At 41.4% G+C, this 17846-nt stretch overlaps 1 protein-coding gene across 3 annotated transcripts in view; it reads right to left on the bottom strand.

Moving 5' to 3' along the window:
• The window catches only part of Nell1 (neural EGFL like 1), a 951197-nt gene that overhangs the window by 842520 nt on the left and 90831 nt on the right, over positions 1–17846 (bottom strand). For all 3 annotated transcript variants that reach the window (XM_060367221.1, XM_060367220.1, XM_060367223.1), the window contains exon 3: positions 5890–6040. In XM_060367221.1, the coding sequence (XP_060223204.1) occupies positions 5890–6040 (151 nt within the window). The remainder of the gene's footprint in view (positions 1–5889; positions 6041–17846) is intronic.

Below are 17846 nucleotides of genomic sequence, written 5' to 3'. Positions count from 1 at the left end.
CTTAAAAAATGACCTTGTAAGTCTTCAGAATGCAAGATTATTATATAAAATTCATTTTATTATATAAAAGCCATGAGAAGAACCACAAGATTAAATTACAAAAACAATTCCATTTACAATGATATCAGAAAATAATTACGGATCAGGAGAGATAGCTCAACAGATGCAACTCTGAGTTCAGTTCCCGGAAACCATGGTAGCTCACAACCATCTGTAATTTCAGTTCCAGCGAATCCAGTGCTTTCTTCTGGGCTCACGGGCACTGAACATACATGTGGTTATAGACATACATTCACTCAAAGCACACATACACATTAAATAAATAAACACTTTTTAAAAATACTTAGAAATGAATTTTTTTTCAATGCAGTTTATTCAGGAACCTTGAACAATCATCTGACCCTGGGATTTTTAATCAGAAAAAATAATATTCTGAAAACTATTTAAAAAAAGAAAAAAATCTTTAGATTAAAAATGATCCAAAAAAAGCTATCCTATAATCTTGAATCAATTGGCTGATGCTGTCATGTTATGCAAGTAAGGCACCCTGAAACTGATTCATCCCTGTCAAAGTCTCCACTGACTTCTTTACGGAAATTTTCAGGCTAGTCCACATATGCACGTGCACATTCAAGGAGAAGAACCAAGCAATTGTGAAAAGTAGAATGAAGTTGGTTCCTTGCAGTTTCAGCTACCAAACTTACAACAAAGCTGTAGCAATCAGGATATTACTTCCACAATGATCAACAAATGAGATGGACTGAGAGGTCAAAATTAAATTCTCACAATTATGGTTAATTTACCTTCAAGAAGGATGCTAAAGTAACTCACTATGGAGAAAAAGAGACACAAATGACATTGGGACAACTGATGTCCCTGAGCAAAACATAAAGTCAAACACTTAACCATCCACCAACCGCAAAATTTACCTTAAAATATATTCAAAATAGGGCAGGAAGAAACACTTTCTTTACTGTTGTAACCACTGGTAGGTGCACATGATCATGAAAACAAGCTTTCACCCACACTCCTAAAGTGAATCCTAATTGATTTGTTGGGTTACAAAATTAAAGGCAGAAATATAGAGTTGAGGTGACTGGAAGAAGAAAGGGTTAACAGAAGTGAGGGGAAGGCAAGAGGCTGGCAGGGATGAATGTGTTTGAAATACATAACATATGTGTATGAAAACATCTTAGTAAAACCCACTGTTACATATAATTAACATGTACTAGGAGCTAAACCTACAAAAATCTTCTGAAGAAATCCTGAGAGGGCCTCGAAGTGGCCTTAGCTCAAGCTATGCTTTCTCGGCTATGGCACCAAAAGCACAAACGATAAAAGGAAACCAGTTACCATCACTTTCAAACTTTTTACCTCGAAGATATCACCACATAAACAAAAAGCAACACACAGAGTGAGGAGGGAAATGTCACATGTCTGATTAGAGATTTGTATCTACAACAATAAAGAACCATTACAAATCAATTACAAAAAGACAAATGACCCAATTAGAATTGAGCGAGTGATCCAAACAGACATCTCTCCAAAGATATGCAAATGACCAAACAGAACAGGAAAAGAAACTCAACACCATTTACCATCAGGCAAATGTGGTTCTAAAATGCAACATAGGTCATGCCATGCCCATTTGACAGCTACAATCAAAGAGAAGGATAATTGCCAACGTGGACAAGAATGTGGAACAGTTGGACCCTTATATGCTGCTGGTGGGAATGTGAACAGTGCAGCTACTTTTTTGAAAAGGTGTTTTACTTTATTTTATGTATATGGATGTTTTGCCTTCATATACACACGCACGCACACATGCACATGGACACACCCATGCAGGCATGCACACACCATGTGTATGCAGTGATCATGCAGGCAAGAAGAGGGCGTTGGGTCCCCTGGAACTGGGGTTACAGGTAGTCATGGGTCACCATGTGGGTGCTGGGAATCAAATCCTCGACCTCCGGAGGATCAGCCAGTGCTCTTAGCTGTTCTGCCACAGTGTGTGAGTTACTCGTGAAGTTGAACACAGTCTCCATCTGGGCCAGAAGGGTCACTAAATGTGGATCCAAGACAATGAAAACATAAATCTTGTATGACAATGTTCACAGCAGCAACATTCAGAATATCTGGTTCAAAAGAAAACTGTTAACTTTAAACAATGCACTAAAAAACAGACTGATGGCACTACCTGAATAAATTTTGGAAACACTATATATAACCAATCAGGAATCATGTGGAGGGTTGCTTTATTTCTATGCAATGACCCACATAAGCAAATCCATAGGCAGAAAGTAGACATGAGGCTGCTTCAGATTAGGGTGGGAGAGTTTCAAAGGAGTTTGAGAAGGGTAGTGGCCCTTTGTAGAGACTGGAGTTTCCAGAAATATTGTACAATCAATGCACAACTTTGTGAATATACCAAAAGCCTCAGGATGAAATGAGAACTAAGAATGCAATAGTTCCCAGGAATGAGGCTCATTATATCCCAATTACAGCAACCTAGTTAGTTAATCCTCATACGTAACACAGTGAGCTTTACATAAATGGGAACCACAGAGGAAACGTGGTATCTACCCTTCCCTCCAGTTATCCACTCATCACATTTCTGGACCCCTTGCTATTGGATAAAGAGCCCCAAGTTGATGTTCTTGCTATTATACCTGCTCTAATGGCCTGTTGACAGTTGGTAGCTTCTCTGGGAAGGAGAGTCAGTTTTCTTTAAGGGTGAGGCCCCTGGTAGGTAGACCATGCTCCGTGGATGGCCCCACATCCATGTGCATACGACAGCATAAATCAGAATTAGTGGGGTACAAAAAAATAGGATACCAAGTTGGGAGGGTATTAGGTGGATCTGAGGCAATTAAGAGGAGGAATGAGAGTTAATATGATCTAAATACACATGTATGAAATTCTCTAAATATACTATATTTCTAAATGTCCATGTTCAATGTGTACAGGACATTGTCCCTCTAGACACTCTTATTCTAATAAATAATGAAAACAACCTAGAAAAGAGAATAGAAGATTCTTTCTTGGTAAAGACGTCCTTTGGGGAGACTACTGGGAGAAAATGTTAATTCCTAAAAATCCAGTATTATATGCTCTCTGTTTTATCACATGTTGGATAGATTTTAATCTTTTTTAAGGGTAGAAATCAAGCGTTTTTGTGTTACCCTTGGCTATTGCAATAGAAATCTTCCTGTTGACGCCTCCTGCTTTGCCTTGCTTATACGAGGCAAATGTGGGAGACGGAACAACTAAATCCAGGGGGCGGCTCTCTTGCCTATTCCTTTATGTTTGTTTTGTTAAGTCTATGCCTGGGGTTTCCTACTGCTATGAAAGATGACAGGCGGCCTCTCAGCTCGGGAACTGTCAGCTCGTTAGGGGTCTGCTGTGGACATAGGAGAAGAAAGGCAGCGCTGAAGCCCTGCGCAGTACACATTATTTAAGACCTTTCCTTAATCCGAAAGAAAAACCAAGCAGCTAGAGCTTAAGGAAAGGAAAGATTTCCTGTTGGAGAATGACAACACAACATGTATTGTCCTTTGTGTTTCTAGAGCAACTACACTAATTAGATTCTTGTCTGCATCTTAAGGACAAGGAAACTGCACTCAAGGTACAAGATGGCGGATATCACAAAGCTGGGACACCAGCCCCTGTCAGACCAGCTCTGAAACTCCCAGCCCACATCCTTCTTGCCTGCTTTGGGAAGCTCTCCTCTGTGTTTGTGGACAAGCAGCTGAAGACTTATATCCACTCTTAGGCATTTGTTTCTTCTGCCTGCTACCATGGAGCCCCTCACCTTCCTGCCCCATAAAGTCAGAGAGGAGCAAGAAAGAATTCAGCCTTTCCCTGCTCAGGAAGCTGAGACATGGTTTGACACCCCAATTTCAGGATATAGTGCACCTTGGAATTACCCATATCTCTCACAGAAACACAAGTTACCTTGCGTGGACCTAGCTATTGCTCATAACGTTGACAAAATTCACCCATGATTCCCATGAATCAGAGTATACTGCAAACCTCGAGGCTGAGAACAAATTTAACCATTAAAAACAGACAGACCAACTGGTGCACTAGAGAGATGGATCAGCTGCTCTTGCAAAGGACCCAACTTCAGCTCCCAGCACTCATGGCAGGTGCTTCCAACTGTAACTCCAGCTCCAGGGAATCCAATACACTCTATTGGCCTCCCCAGGCATGTAATCACTCACACAAACCCCACACTCAGATACACATACATGCATAAACTTAAGAATAAAAACAGCCCAACCATCTCCTCACACCTAGCTCCTGACACACGGCTTGAGAAGCAGCTTTGCCTAGTAAGTATAGCTCTGTCTTTTCATCAGAGAAGCTTCATTTTGCAGCAGATGAAGAATTTTACAGAAACACACACACACACACAAAATCGGTCAAAATACAGAGAACAATTGACTATAGAATACCTGTCCCTGGGTGATACATCTGCAACACAAGCCCTACAACTGAAGGCTCAAAGAAGCATCATGGAAGAGGAAAGACAGAGAGGTCAAAGATGCCTGCTGCAAGATGGCCAGGCTATAGAATCAACTTACAAAAATCAATAGCTTTTCCATATACCAACAACAAACATGCTGAGAAAGAGATCATGGACAAACTCCCATTCACAATAACTTCAAAGAAAATAAAATATTGAGGAATAAACCTAGCCAAGGAGATGAAAGACCTCTATAATAAAAACTTTAAACCTCTGAGGAAAGAGATAAAGAGACCAGAAAATGGAAAAATATCCCATGCTCATGGATTGATAGAATTAATATTGTAGTAGAAATGACCTTTCTCCCAAAAGCTATTTATAGATTCATTGCAATCCCAATCTCATTCTTCAGAGAAATAAGAAAAAAAAATTTCTTAAGATATATATGTATATGTGTGTGTGTGTGTGTGTATGAAACCACAAAAGACTCCAAATAGCCAAAGCAATCATGAGCTCAACTTATGACAGAAGAGATTTATTATGTATATAACACATGTCATGTGTGCAAGTGCCTGGGTACGTGCCTGCCACAGCACACATGCAGAAATCAGATAACAGCTTACACGAGCTGGTTGTCTCTTTCTGCCGTGTGGGTCCAGAAATCAAACTGAAGTTGTCAGGCCTGAGGGCAGGTGCACACTGAGCTACCTCACCACATTCGCTTTTTCTCTTTATATGAGCATCATGTTCTCTGAGACCTTCTTTGGCTAGCACAGCCCTAAATAAGACTGGCCCTGGTTACCTTTATCCCTTCAAGACAAGCTCCTCACACTGCATCCACAGAGCAACCTGTCCATGCTCCTTACTGGCTCCTCTGAGCCTGATAGTCACCTTAACATCCTGATGTCAAGTTCAGTTTCCATGGAAACACACAAGGGAGGCCTACAGAAAGTTGCTAAATACAAGTGATTAAGGTGTTTGATGACCTGAATATGCTATGTAGGATGTGGTTTTGTACAAATAAAGGAAATTAAAAGAAAGACTCAAGAGCAGTCTTTGAAAAATAAGTTCACATTCATTTTGCCCAAAGTGAATTCTTACTGCAAAGTACATTCTAACGGTAATGTGTTCAACAGACACTAGGCCTCAGGTGGCTCAAGGGTTCCATGCAGGCCCCAACTCCAGACCCCAAGGCATCGTATCTAGTCCTTTCATTCTAAATAGACCTTTGAAAGTATGAAGAGCCTTCTTTAACCAGGAATGGTGACACACACCTGAATTTTCAGAACAGGAGTCAGAGGCAGGAGAATCATCAAAAATTCATGGCTAGTCCAATCTATATAGTAAGTTTCAAATCAACCAAGGGTATATAATAAAACCCTCTCTCTCAAAAAATAACACAAGAAAGTGTTTCCCACCTGTGTTCCAGCTCGCGGATGGACAGTATCACCCCTGAGGTGGAAGGCTTCTGCTGTACCGTGGCCAGGAAGGTGAACTCGCTCTTATTCCGGAACAACTGGATCAGCTTCTCACTCACATGAGGGGCCGAGTGGATCTCTCTCTGTACATCTAAGGGTCAAGAAGGAGGCACAGGAGAAGCCGGGTGTGGGTGAAGAGGAGAGGTCCAGAAAACAGGAGCATGGGAGGGACAAGAAAAGAGGGTCAAGTTACAAGTGAGGCATTTAAAAGCCCAGATTGCTTCTTTTCCTCCTCTTCTCTCAATTGCTTTCATTTTCTGGCAACATTCATCATCCCACATAGCTACGTTCATTCAACAAAAACCCCAGAAATGCTATCTCTGTCACTGTGTCCACTTTTCACTTTGACAAGTCAGAATAGGCCAGACAGTGGTTTGGTTTTCTGACATAAATTTTGATGGGATAATGAGCAATTTAGCCTTCTGAAAAAATTGATAGAGTCTCTATAAATAAGGTTGAAGGTTGTTAGGAATGTGGGGTACTGAGAGTCAGAGAATCTCAGACCTGGTAGGACCCAAAGATAACTAATAATCCTCAAATTCTATATTCCTCATGGACTCAGCTTCCTCCTCCCCAACATGAATCCAGAAGCCCTGTCCTTGCCTGGTACCTAGCAGAGACCCACCACAGACAACTCCACCTTTGCTTAAAGAATAAAGACAGTACACACTAGCAATCTCTAAGTGTGCTTGGAATAACTCTGTAAACATGAGATGGATGACATTATGAAATATTCATTAATGTTAAGACCCACTGTACATGCCTAGAGGTGAATGAAGCCTTTTAGTCCTGCCTCTGCCTAGGAGCCTCTGTCTCCAATATCAGCACACTGAGGCAGAGGCATCCTCATCACAACCTTCTATGTGTTAGATCATCATTTCACACTCATCTCCCAGCATCAGAACTAGTCACTAAAGGACCAAATCTGAGAATGAGATAGTGGAGGAGAGCGAGTGAGCATCGAAAGCTGTTTGGCCACTTAAAGAATGCTTCTATGGGGTCTAGATAGGATGGCTCAATGGTTAAGGTATCCATTGTTCTTATAGAGGAGTTGGCTTCAATTCCAAGCATCCACATGGCAGCCAACAACCGTCTGTAGCTCCAATTCCAGGGGACCCCAGGCCCCCTTCGGGCTTCCATATGCACTGTGTTCACATAGTGCACAGATGTCATGTAGGCAAAACACCCATACACATAAAATAAGTAAGTCTTAAAATGGAAAAAAAAATGCTCCAATGTCTTCTACGAAATCACACCTGAACATTTTTTTGAGATAGCTTCAAGTTTTATTAAACATGGTAACTATTTATCTTGCAAACTAGAGAATATTAGCCAAATTTTATTTATCATTAGTACAAAAAAAAAGATTCCTGAGATGAGTTTGTCTGTTTTTTTCTGTCCTTTATTAATTCAGGAGAAGTCATAAGGTTGGAAGTAGCTTCCTGGAGAACCCCTTCCAGATGCCAAGTGTGGGCCCACGGGAAGAGGGCTGTGGTCAGTCAGCACTGCCTGCTCTGTAATGGGAGCACTCACACTGCACTGTCACACCAGCTATGAGTGCGCTCACTTCCCTCTGCTTTGCCCTTTGGTATGTGTCCACTGGTCAAATGACTCCATATTAAAATTAGCAGCCAAAAGTTTTTCTTAAGCAACAGATTCACATACACAATTCCCCACTCACTGTGTCCATCTGGACATCCAGTCAATGTCTCAGACTCCTATAGTTATAAGACTCTTGTTCTATGGTCCAGCCCTCAAACACCTCTGATTTTCAGTCTTAGTATATGTGACATATGGTTCCTCAAACCAAACACTAGGAGCTGTCCTTACTTCATCCACTTTATCTGCCTCCATGTCCAATCCAAGAGCAAGCCATGTGGTTTCCATATCTGGAATTTATCTACCCCTCCCCAACTTCCTTCTTACAAATTATGTATAGGTCACTCCCATAGTCTCTCAAGACATTCTCAGTTGACCCCAAACTAGTCTCTCCATTTCCATGCTTCCTTCTTCTCCCCATCTTACACACCACAGTCAAATGCTCTTTTTAAAACACACATCTGGATAAAGTTAACCTCCTGCTAAAATTCTGCAGAGACTTCTAACTGCCCATAGGACAAAATCCAGTTCCATTATGATGCCACTGATCTGATCTGATGCACCTCTCTACCGTATCTCATTCACCCCTCTTCATTTGTTAGAAGAATTCACACTTGCCTCACATCTAAGTGACTCTTCACTCTTCCCCGGGAGCTCTGGATATGCCTGGATCCTCCTCTTTGATCTCTCAAAGCCACTGTCCAATGAGGGCTCTCTAGGATGGCCCTCTTCCTACCACTCTGGAATTTCCCCCATGTGACTGGTCATCATACACAGACCGTGATCAGTTCATTATCTCCTCATGTAACCACCAGTCTGTGTGTTATTTACTTTCTCTCTCTGATAGGCTGGAGGCTTCTTGATTGAAGGTTTATCTTTTTATTCATGATCTGACCCCCATTCTTTGTATCTGACACAAAGAAGGCATCCAATTTAGACATACTGATCTTTTCATTTGTTTTTCCTTACATATATATTTTAATTTAAATAACTATGTATATTGCACTCAGAAAATATGCAAAACCAGAAGGTAAATTGCCAGTGGGTATCTAGTTTAAGAAAATGGTATTTGGCAGGGCAGGGAAAGATGGCGGCGCCGGGACAACTCTCATTCTGACCAGCAGCACAGCAGGATCAGCACAGTGACCAGCAATCAGAACTCACTGCCATAAAACACAAGTGATTGTGTTCCCAGGTGAGAGGATAGCCCATGGTGGGGGATTCAATCAGCTTTAACTCACCCAGCTAAACCTCGGAAGAGATCCCTGTTCCACAAGGCAGTTGGTCGCCAGCACAGAGCCACACGCCAGCATGCTCTGGTCACTGTCCCAGACTGAACTGTGGGCACCACAACATCACAGACTGGATTTTCCAGTTGAGATATAACCCCACAGAGCAGGAAACAATTGGGACCGACCTTAGGTCACCCAGACATCCCCTGGAAGAGACTCAGGTTCTGTGGGCGCCCCATGAACCAGCCCAGAGCCAGAGCCTGGGACCCAGGTGCCTGCACAGAGCCCTGCATGCACGCCTGATTCACTGCCTCAGATAGAACTGTGGGACCCAGGGCACCAGAGACTGAGTTTCACTGTCGGGTGCAAACCCACAGGGAGGGAAACAGCTGGTCTGATTTCAGAGCACTCAGCTGATACCATCACCCCGAAAAGGTCTCAGGAAAAATTACCCAGTTTAGGCAGATGCCCAGGCTCCCAAAGGCGAGAAAGGCGGAGCCATGTGCGTCTGTGCCTTCAGGTTCTACTCGCCATACCAGACAGAACGGCGGTCCCCAAAGCAAAGACTGGGTGTTCCTGTCAGGAGGAAACACCACAGCAGGGAGATCATCAGGTCTAACGCTCAGGACACCCAGCACCAAAATACTTTCTGGATTCACACAGACTCTAGGCTCTAGCCTTCTACTGCAGGCAGGAGCGCTATGCTCACCCCGCCAATATTGAGAACCGCTAGGGCACTGGGGCACACAGCTGCATCCTCAGACCTACAAAAACCAGAGAGTCATTACAGTAGCACTCAGATACTGTGCCAAGGTTCAACCAGTTATCCCTAGCTAGACTGACAAAACTATGGGAATCCCTGGTCCTTCAAGAGGGCTGCACCCAACAATTACACCTTAAGAGCAACAACTGATGCTCACTAAATTCAGAACAAGAAACCCAGCAGCAGGACAGCCAACACGAGGACCTCTCCTGATGAGAGGAGAGCCATCCTGAATACCACAGTTCCCATACAAGTCCATACACCTGAAGTGAACTGTGACAATTCCTGAGAAGCACCACTATTCAGTTGACCATACCCAAAAAGCAGAGGAGAACTTCAGAACCCCGCCAAGTGGATTATCCCCGCCCCAGGACTCAGCAGGCACCACAAATTAACAGACAACACCTAAGACAGAGAGAAGGGTAGAGGCCAGCGAAAAAGCACAACCAACAAAAGGCAAAACAACATGGCATCCCCAGAACCCAGTTATCCAGGGGCAAATAGCCCTGGACAACCTAACATAAGTGAAATTCAAGAAGATGACCTTACATCTATGCTAATGAAGAGGTTAATGGAGGAAGTAAATAAAATGTGTAAAGAATTAGGGGAAGATATAGTAAAACAGATTATGGTCTTCCATACAGAAATATAGGAAGATGAAGCCTAACAGTCTGTGTCACTGAAAGAAATAAAAGAAACAGAGGAACGTTCAAACAAACAGCTGAAGGAATTGAAGGAAAAACAGAAAAATACAGTCAGACAGGTGAATGAAATCAACAAACCAGTTCAAGATCTGAAGATAGAATTGGAAGAAATAAAGAAAACACAAGCAGAGGAAATCATGGAGAGGGAGAACCTAGGAAAGAAAACAGAAACTACAGAGGTAAGCATAACCAACAGACTACAAGAGATGGAAGAAAGAATCTCAGGTGTGGAAGATTCAATGGAAGAAATCGATGTATTTGTCAAAGAAAATAATAAATCTAAAAAATTCCTGACACAAACCATCCAAGAAATCTAAGACAACATAAAAAGACAAAACTTAAGAATAATAGGAATATAGGAAAAAGAAAATTCCCTCCTCCAAGGCCCAGAAAATATTTTCAACAAAATCATTGAAGAAAATTTCCCCAACTTAAAGGGAAAGCCTATAAGAATACACGAGGCCTACAGAACACCTAATAAATTAAACCAGAAAAGAAATAATAATAATCAAAACAGTAAGTATACAGAACAAAGAAAAAATACTAAAAGCTGCAAGGGGAAAAGGCTAACTAATGTATAATGGCAAACCCATCAGAATCACACCATGACTTCTCAACAGAAACTATGAAAGCCAGAAGGGCCTGGACGGATATCATGCAGACCCTAAGAGAACACAGATGTCAGCCTAGGCTACTGTACCCAGCAAAACTCTCAGTCCTCATAGACGGAGAAAACAAGATATTCAACGAAAAAAAAAATTTCAACGATACCTACACACAAATCCAGCATTACAGAAGATACTAGAAGGAAAAATACAACCCAAGAAAGGAACTACTTTCAAGAAATCATAGGAAATAAATAACCTTATTACAGCAAAACAAAAGTAGCCAAACACACTACCATGGCCAACATCAATATCAAAGGATCTAACAGCCACTGGTCATTAATCTCCCTTAACATCAATGGATTCAATTCTCCAATAAAAAGACACAGACTAACATAATGGATGCATAAACAAGACCCAACAATCTGTTGCATACAACAAACACACTTAAATCACAAAGATAGACATTACCTGAGAATAAAGGGCTGGAAGACGGTTTTCCAAACAAATGGACCCAAGAAGCAAGCAGGAGTAGCCATCCTAATATCTAATAAAGTAGATTTTCAACCAAAATCAGTCAAAAGAGATAGAGAAGGACACTTCATACTCATCAAGGGAAAAATCCACCAGGAAGATATCACAATCCTGAACATCTATGCCCCAAATGCAAGGGCACCCACATTTGTAAAAGAAACTTTAATAAAACTTAAACCACACATAGACCCCCACACATTAATAGTGGGAGACTTCAACACCCCACTCTCAAAAAAGGACAGGTCAACAAAACAGAAATTAAACAAAGAAACTAACTCTGACAGAGGTCATGAATCAAATGGACCTCACAGATATCTACAGGACCGTTCACCCAAACTCAAAAAAATTTACCTTCTTCTCAGCACCTCATGGAACCTTCTCCAAAATAGACCATATAGTTGGTCACAAAGCAAGCCTAAACAGATACAAGAAGGTTGAAATAATCCCTTGTATCTTATCTGATCACCATGGACTAAAACTGGACCTCACTGACAAAAATAGCAAAAGGTCTACACACACTTGGAAACTGAACAACTTGCTTCTAAATGACAGCTGTGTCAAAGAAGAAATAAAGAAAGAAATTAAAGACTTCCTAGAATTTAATGAAAACGAAGGCACAACATACCCAAACTTATGGGACACAATGAAAGCAGTGTTAAAAGGAAAGTTCATAGCACTAAGTGCCTTCAAAAAGAAATTCGAAACATCTCATGCAAGCAACTTAATGGCTCACTTAAGAGCCCTAGAAACAAAAGAAGCAGACACACCGAAGAGGAATAGATGGCTGGAAATAATCAAACTCAGGGCTGAAATGAATAAATTAGAAACAAATAAAACAATTCAAAGAATCAATGAAACCAAGAGCTGGTTCTCTGAGAAAATCAACAAAATAGACAAACCCTTAGCCAAACTAACTAACAGGCAGAGAAAAACTATCCAAATCAACAAAATCCAAAATGAAAAAGGGGACCACAGACACTGAGGAAATCCAAACAATAATTAGGTCTTACTTCCAAAGTCTATATTCCACAAAATTTGAAAATCTAAATGAAATGGACAATTTTCTTGACCGATTCTACATGCCAAAGCTGAATCAAGACCAGGTAAACCAATTAAATAGTCCTATATCCCCTAAGGAAATAGAAGCAGTCATCAAAGGTCTACCACGCAAAAAAAGCCGAGAGCCAGATGATTTCAGCACCAAATTCTACCAGACCTTCAAAGAAAAGCTAACACCAATGCTCTTCAAACTATTCCACAAGACAGAAACAGAAGGAACACTACCAAACTCATTCTATGAAGCCACAGTCACCTTGGTACCTAAACCTCACAAAGACCCAACAAACAAAGAGAATTTCAGGCCAATCTCCCTCATGAACATTGATGCAAAAATACTCAACAAAATACTTGCAAACCGAATCCAAGAACACATCAAAGACATCATCCACTATGACCAAGTAGGCTTCATCCCAGGCATGCAGAGGTGGTTCAATATACAGAAATCCATCAATGTGATCCACCACATAAACAAACTAAAGGAGAAAAAGCACATGATCATCTCCTTAGATGCTGAAAAGGCATTTGACAAAATCCAACATCCATTCATGTTTAAAGTATTAGAGAGATCAGGGATACAAGGCACATACCTGAACATAGTAAAGGAGATATACAGCAAGCCTATAGCCAACATCAAACTCAATGGAGAGAAACTTAAATCATTCCCACTGAAATCAGGGACAAGGCAAGGTTGTCCCTATCTTTTGTCCACTCTCTCCATATCTTTTCAACATTGTTCTTAAAGTCCTAGCTAGAGCAATAAGACAATTGAAGGAGATCAAGGGGATACAAATTGGAAAGGAAGAAGTCAAAATATCACTATTTGCAGATGATATGATAGTATACATAAGTGACCCTAAAACTCTACCAAGGAACTCCTACAGCTAATTAACACCTTTAGCAAAGTGGCTGGATACAAAATTAACTCAAAAAAATCAGTAGCCTTCCTGTATACAAAGGAGAAAAGGGCCGAGAAAGAAATTAGGGAAACAACACCTTTCACAATAGCCACAAAGGACATAAAGTACCTTGGTGTGAACCTAACCAAGCAAGTCAAAGACTTGTGTGAAAAAAATTTCCAGTCTCTGAAGAAAGAATTAGAAGAAGATATCAGAACATGGAAAGATCTCCCATGCTCATGGCTTAGCAGGATTAAGATAGTAAAAATGCCATCTTACCGAAAGCAATCTACAGATTCAATGCAATTCCCATCAAATTACCAACACAATTCTTTACAGATCTTGAAAGAAAAATTCTCACCTTCATATAGAACAACAAGAAACCCAGAATTGCTAAAACAATTCTCTACAGTAAAAGATCTTTAGGAGGTATCTCCATCCCTGATCTCAAGCTGTACTATAGAGCAACAGTTATAAAAATTGCATGGTACTGGCATAGAAACAGACAGATGGATCAATGGAATCGAATAGAAGACCCGGATATAAATCCACACACTTATGGACACCTGATTTTTGACAAAGATGCCAAATCCATTCAATGGAAAAAAGAGCATCTTCAACAAATGGTACTGGTCCAACTGGAAGTCTACATGTAGAAAAATGCAAATAAATCCATACTTATCACCCTGCACAAAACTAAAGTCCAAGTGGATCAAAGACCTCAACATAAACCTAGACACACTAAACCGCTTAGAAGAAAAAGTTGGGAAATACCCTTGAACTCATTGGCACAGGAGAAAACTTCCTGAACAGAACACCAACAGCACAGGCTCTAAGAGCAAGAATTAATAAATGGGACCTCATGAAACTGAAAATCTTCTGTAAAGCAAAGGATACTGTCCTCAGAACAAAACAGTCTACAGATTGGGAAAAGATCTTCACCAACCCTCCATCTGACAGAGGGCTAATATCCAGTATATATAAAGAACTAAAGAAGTTAAACAGCAAAGAATCAAGCAATCCAATTAAAAAATGTGGTACAGAGCTAAACAGAGAATTCTCAATAGAGGAATATCAAATGGCAGAGAAACACTTAAAAGAAATGCTCAACCTCATTAGCCATCAGGGAAATGCAAATCAAAACAACCCTAAGATTTCACCTTACACCCATCAGAATGGCTAAGATGAAAAAACATGCTGTTTTTTTTTCAAGAGAAAACACATGCTGGAGAGGTTGTGGAGAAAGGGGAACCCTCCTCCACTGCTGGTGGGAATATAAACTTGTACAACCACTCTGGAAAGCAATCTGGCACTTTCTCAGACAACTAGGAATAGCGCTTCCTCAAGATCCAGCTATACCACTCCTAGGCATATATCCAAAAGATTCTCAAGTACACAGTAAGGACATTTGCTCAACAATGTTTGTAGCAGCCTTATTTGTAATAGCCAGAAGCTGGAAACAGCCCAGATGCCCCTCAACTGAAGAATGGATGCAGAAATTGTGGTATATCTACACAATGGAATATTACTCAGCAATAAAAAAACAAGGAAATCATGAAATTTGCAGGTAAATGGTGGAATCTGGAAAAGATCATCCTGAGTGAGCTATCCCAGCAGCAGAGGGATGCACATGGTATATACTCACTCATATAGACATATAATATAGGATAAACGTACTAAAATCTGTACATGGAAAGAAACTAATCAAGAGGGAGGGCTCTTGCTAAAATGCTGAATTACTGCCCAGAAAGGCAAAGTAGCTGGACATCAGAAGAAGGAGAAAAGAAGGAACAAGTCAGGAGCCTGACACAGAAAACCTCTGAAAATTCTGCCCTACAGACTATCAATATAGATACTGAGACTTATGAACAACCTTTGGGCAGAGTGCAGGGAATCTTAGGAAAGAAGTGGGAAACAGTAAGATCTGGAGAGGACAGGAACTCCATAAGGAGAGCAACAGAACCAAAAAAATCTGAGCACAGGGGTCTTTCCTGAGACTGCTAATCCAACCAAGGACTATGCATGGAGATAACCTAAGACCCCTGCACAGATGTAGCCCATGGCAGTTCAGTATCCAAGTGGGTTCCATTGTGATAGGAACAGGGACTGTCTCTGATATGAACTGATTGGCCTGCTGTTTAATTACCTCCCCCTGAGGGGGGAAGCAGCATTACCAGGCCACAGAAGAAGACAAGGCAGCCACTCCTGATGAGACCTAATTGACTAGGATCAGAAGGAAGGAAAAGAAGTCCTCCCCTATCAATGGACTTGGGGAGGGGCATGCATGCAGAGGGTGGAGGAAGGGAGGGATTGGGATGGGAGGAGGGAGGGAACCACAGGAGGGGGAGGATACAAAGTGAGTAAAGTGTAATTAATAAAGAAAAATAAAAATAAATAAATAAATAAATCAAAAAAATTAAAAATTAAAAAAAAGAAAATGGTATTTGAAGCCAGACCCCTCTCTTCGGTACCAGATAACCTCTAGGTAGGCAGACTGGCTTTACCAGCCTTTCCTCACACACCCAACCTTGAAGGTTAGACATTTTTGCATCCTAGCTTTCACATATCCCTTTATAAATGATTGGCATATTGAAGTTTTTGTTTTTGTTTTTGTTTTTTTTTTAAAAAGACCCTACCAGCACCTACCAAAGGGAAATGTGAGAAATGTCCACTGGATACCTGCAGACATCACGTGAAGTCTTGTGACTCTCAAGTAAGCACTTACCAGAACTGAAAGAACACACGAGTGCTACCCCACTTCCCATACATACTACAGATGCCAGAGCACCACGGTACAGGTCACATCGCTGAAGCCCCTCTGAGTTCCACAGATAACTATCCGGGTGGCCCTAGACAACACTTCTTTCTCCTCTTTGAACCCCATGATCAACAGCTGAAGATCAAGGGATGATGCCTGCCTTAGCTTCAACATCTTTTCATTGATGTTAATCGATTTATTCTGCCCTAGACATATAGAAAAAGAGGGTATTTCACCATCTATGAAATACCCAGATTCTATAATTGCTCTTCTTTGTTCAGCTTCCAAATTAATATAAAAAGTTTTCACTTTCTCAAACACTGGTGTGTCACCTCCCTGCAGAAGCCAACTTCTTCCCAGAGTTGAAAGAGCAGTGAGTGAAAATGAATTCCTAAGCCCCCGTTCCAAAGGCTGTGTTGCCACGTTCTACCACTTTGATGCATATTCACAGTGTTCCTTGAGCATATTCCAGCTACAAGAAAAGTACACATGCAGGATCAAGTCTGTAAGAAGTGTGAAACACAGACATCAACTTAGAAATCTGTGAAATACGTTCAATAAACCAAATAAACAAAATGAGATTGATGAACATGGGCAAGAAGAGTGGGGATGGAGAGCAGATGCCTTCTCCTGGCACTGTAGGCACATATACAGAAAGAGAGAGAGAGAAAGAGAGAGAGAGAGAGAGATACATTCATACACATAAACTTAAGCATAGTGAATTGTTAAAAATAAAATAAAACTGCCTTTAGGACTCTCTTCTCCTACTGAGGTGCCTCCTCTCACTTTAATAGGAGAGGAAGCACCTAGTCTTACAGCAACTTGATATGCCAAGGCTAGTCAATCTCTACCAGAGGCCTGCCCTTTTCTAAAGATAAACAGAGGAGGAGTGGATGGTGGGGGGAGAAGCTGGGAGGAGAGGAGGGAGGGGAAGCTTCGGTCAGGATGCTTTAAAGATTGATTGAATGATTGATTGATTGATTGATTGATTGATTTAAAAACTAGACCCGCAGAATTTAAATAATGTTATCAAAGAGGCTGGGCTAGGAGGCCATTGAACAAAGATTCCAAGCCAGCTTCTCCTACAGAACACATTTCTAACCCTGAAACACCTGCTATTTGTCATCTTGTGGCCTTGGCAGCTATGTCTATGGAAAGAGACAAGTCCTCACAGCTGAGCACTCTGGATCCACCCAGAAACGCTGAGTGAACGAGGTAAGAACCCTTTATGAGGCAAATGCCAGAAGGTAAAGAGTCACAAAGACATACCCTGGCTTGCCCCAGCTCAAGGCATACGAGTAACCAGCACAGTGATCAGCAAGCAGCGAGCATCATGCCTCCTGGCGTTCACCTGCTACCTGCTTACCTGCCACCTCTCTCCCCCTCCACCACTGCCTCTGCATCAGAGCCCTACTGCCCTTCCTCCAGGGCACAGCACCCCCACACTGATCCTCCCATCTGCAGCACCTTTTCAAGAGGTTCAGGCCAGCTGAATCCCTGTATTCTGTCCTCACTGTACTCACCACAACCACCAGCTCTGCGTGTGCAATCATCTTTGCATGTGATGAACTTATTAAATATAATTTTGCTTGTTGCACTGTAGATCCCATGGGAAACTGTATACCAATGTGCTCCCTATGCCTACTACAGTGCCTGGCACATACCTGGAAGAGATCCAATCACTTGATTAATAACGGTGATCTGGTCTGCAAACTCCCAAATAAAACATAAGAAAGCAGGTGAGCAG

Source organism: Meriones unguiculatus, chromosome 14 (assembly GCF_030254825.1).
Source record: "Meriones unguiculatus strain TT.TT164.6M chromosome 14, Bangor_MerUng_6.1, whole genome shotgun sequence".
In the NCBI taxonomy this organism is placed as follows: Eukaryota; Metazoa; Chordata; class Mammalia; order Rodentia; family Muridae; genus Meriones; species Meriones unguiculatus.
The sequence above is the reverse complement of the archived record's forward strand: the minus strand, read 5'-3'. Positions and strand labels throughout refer to the sequence as shown.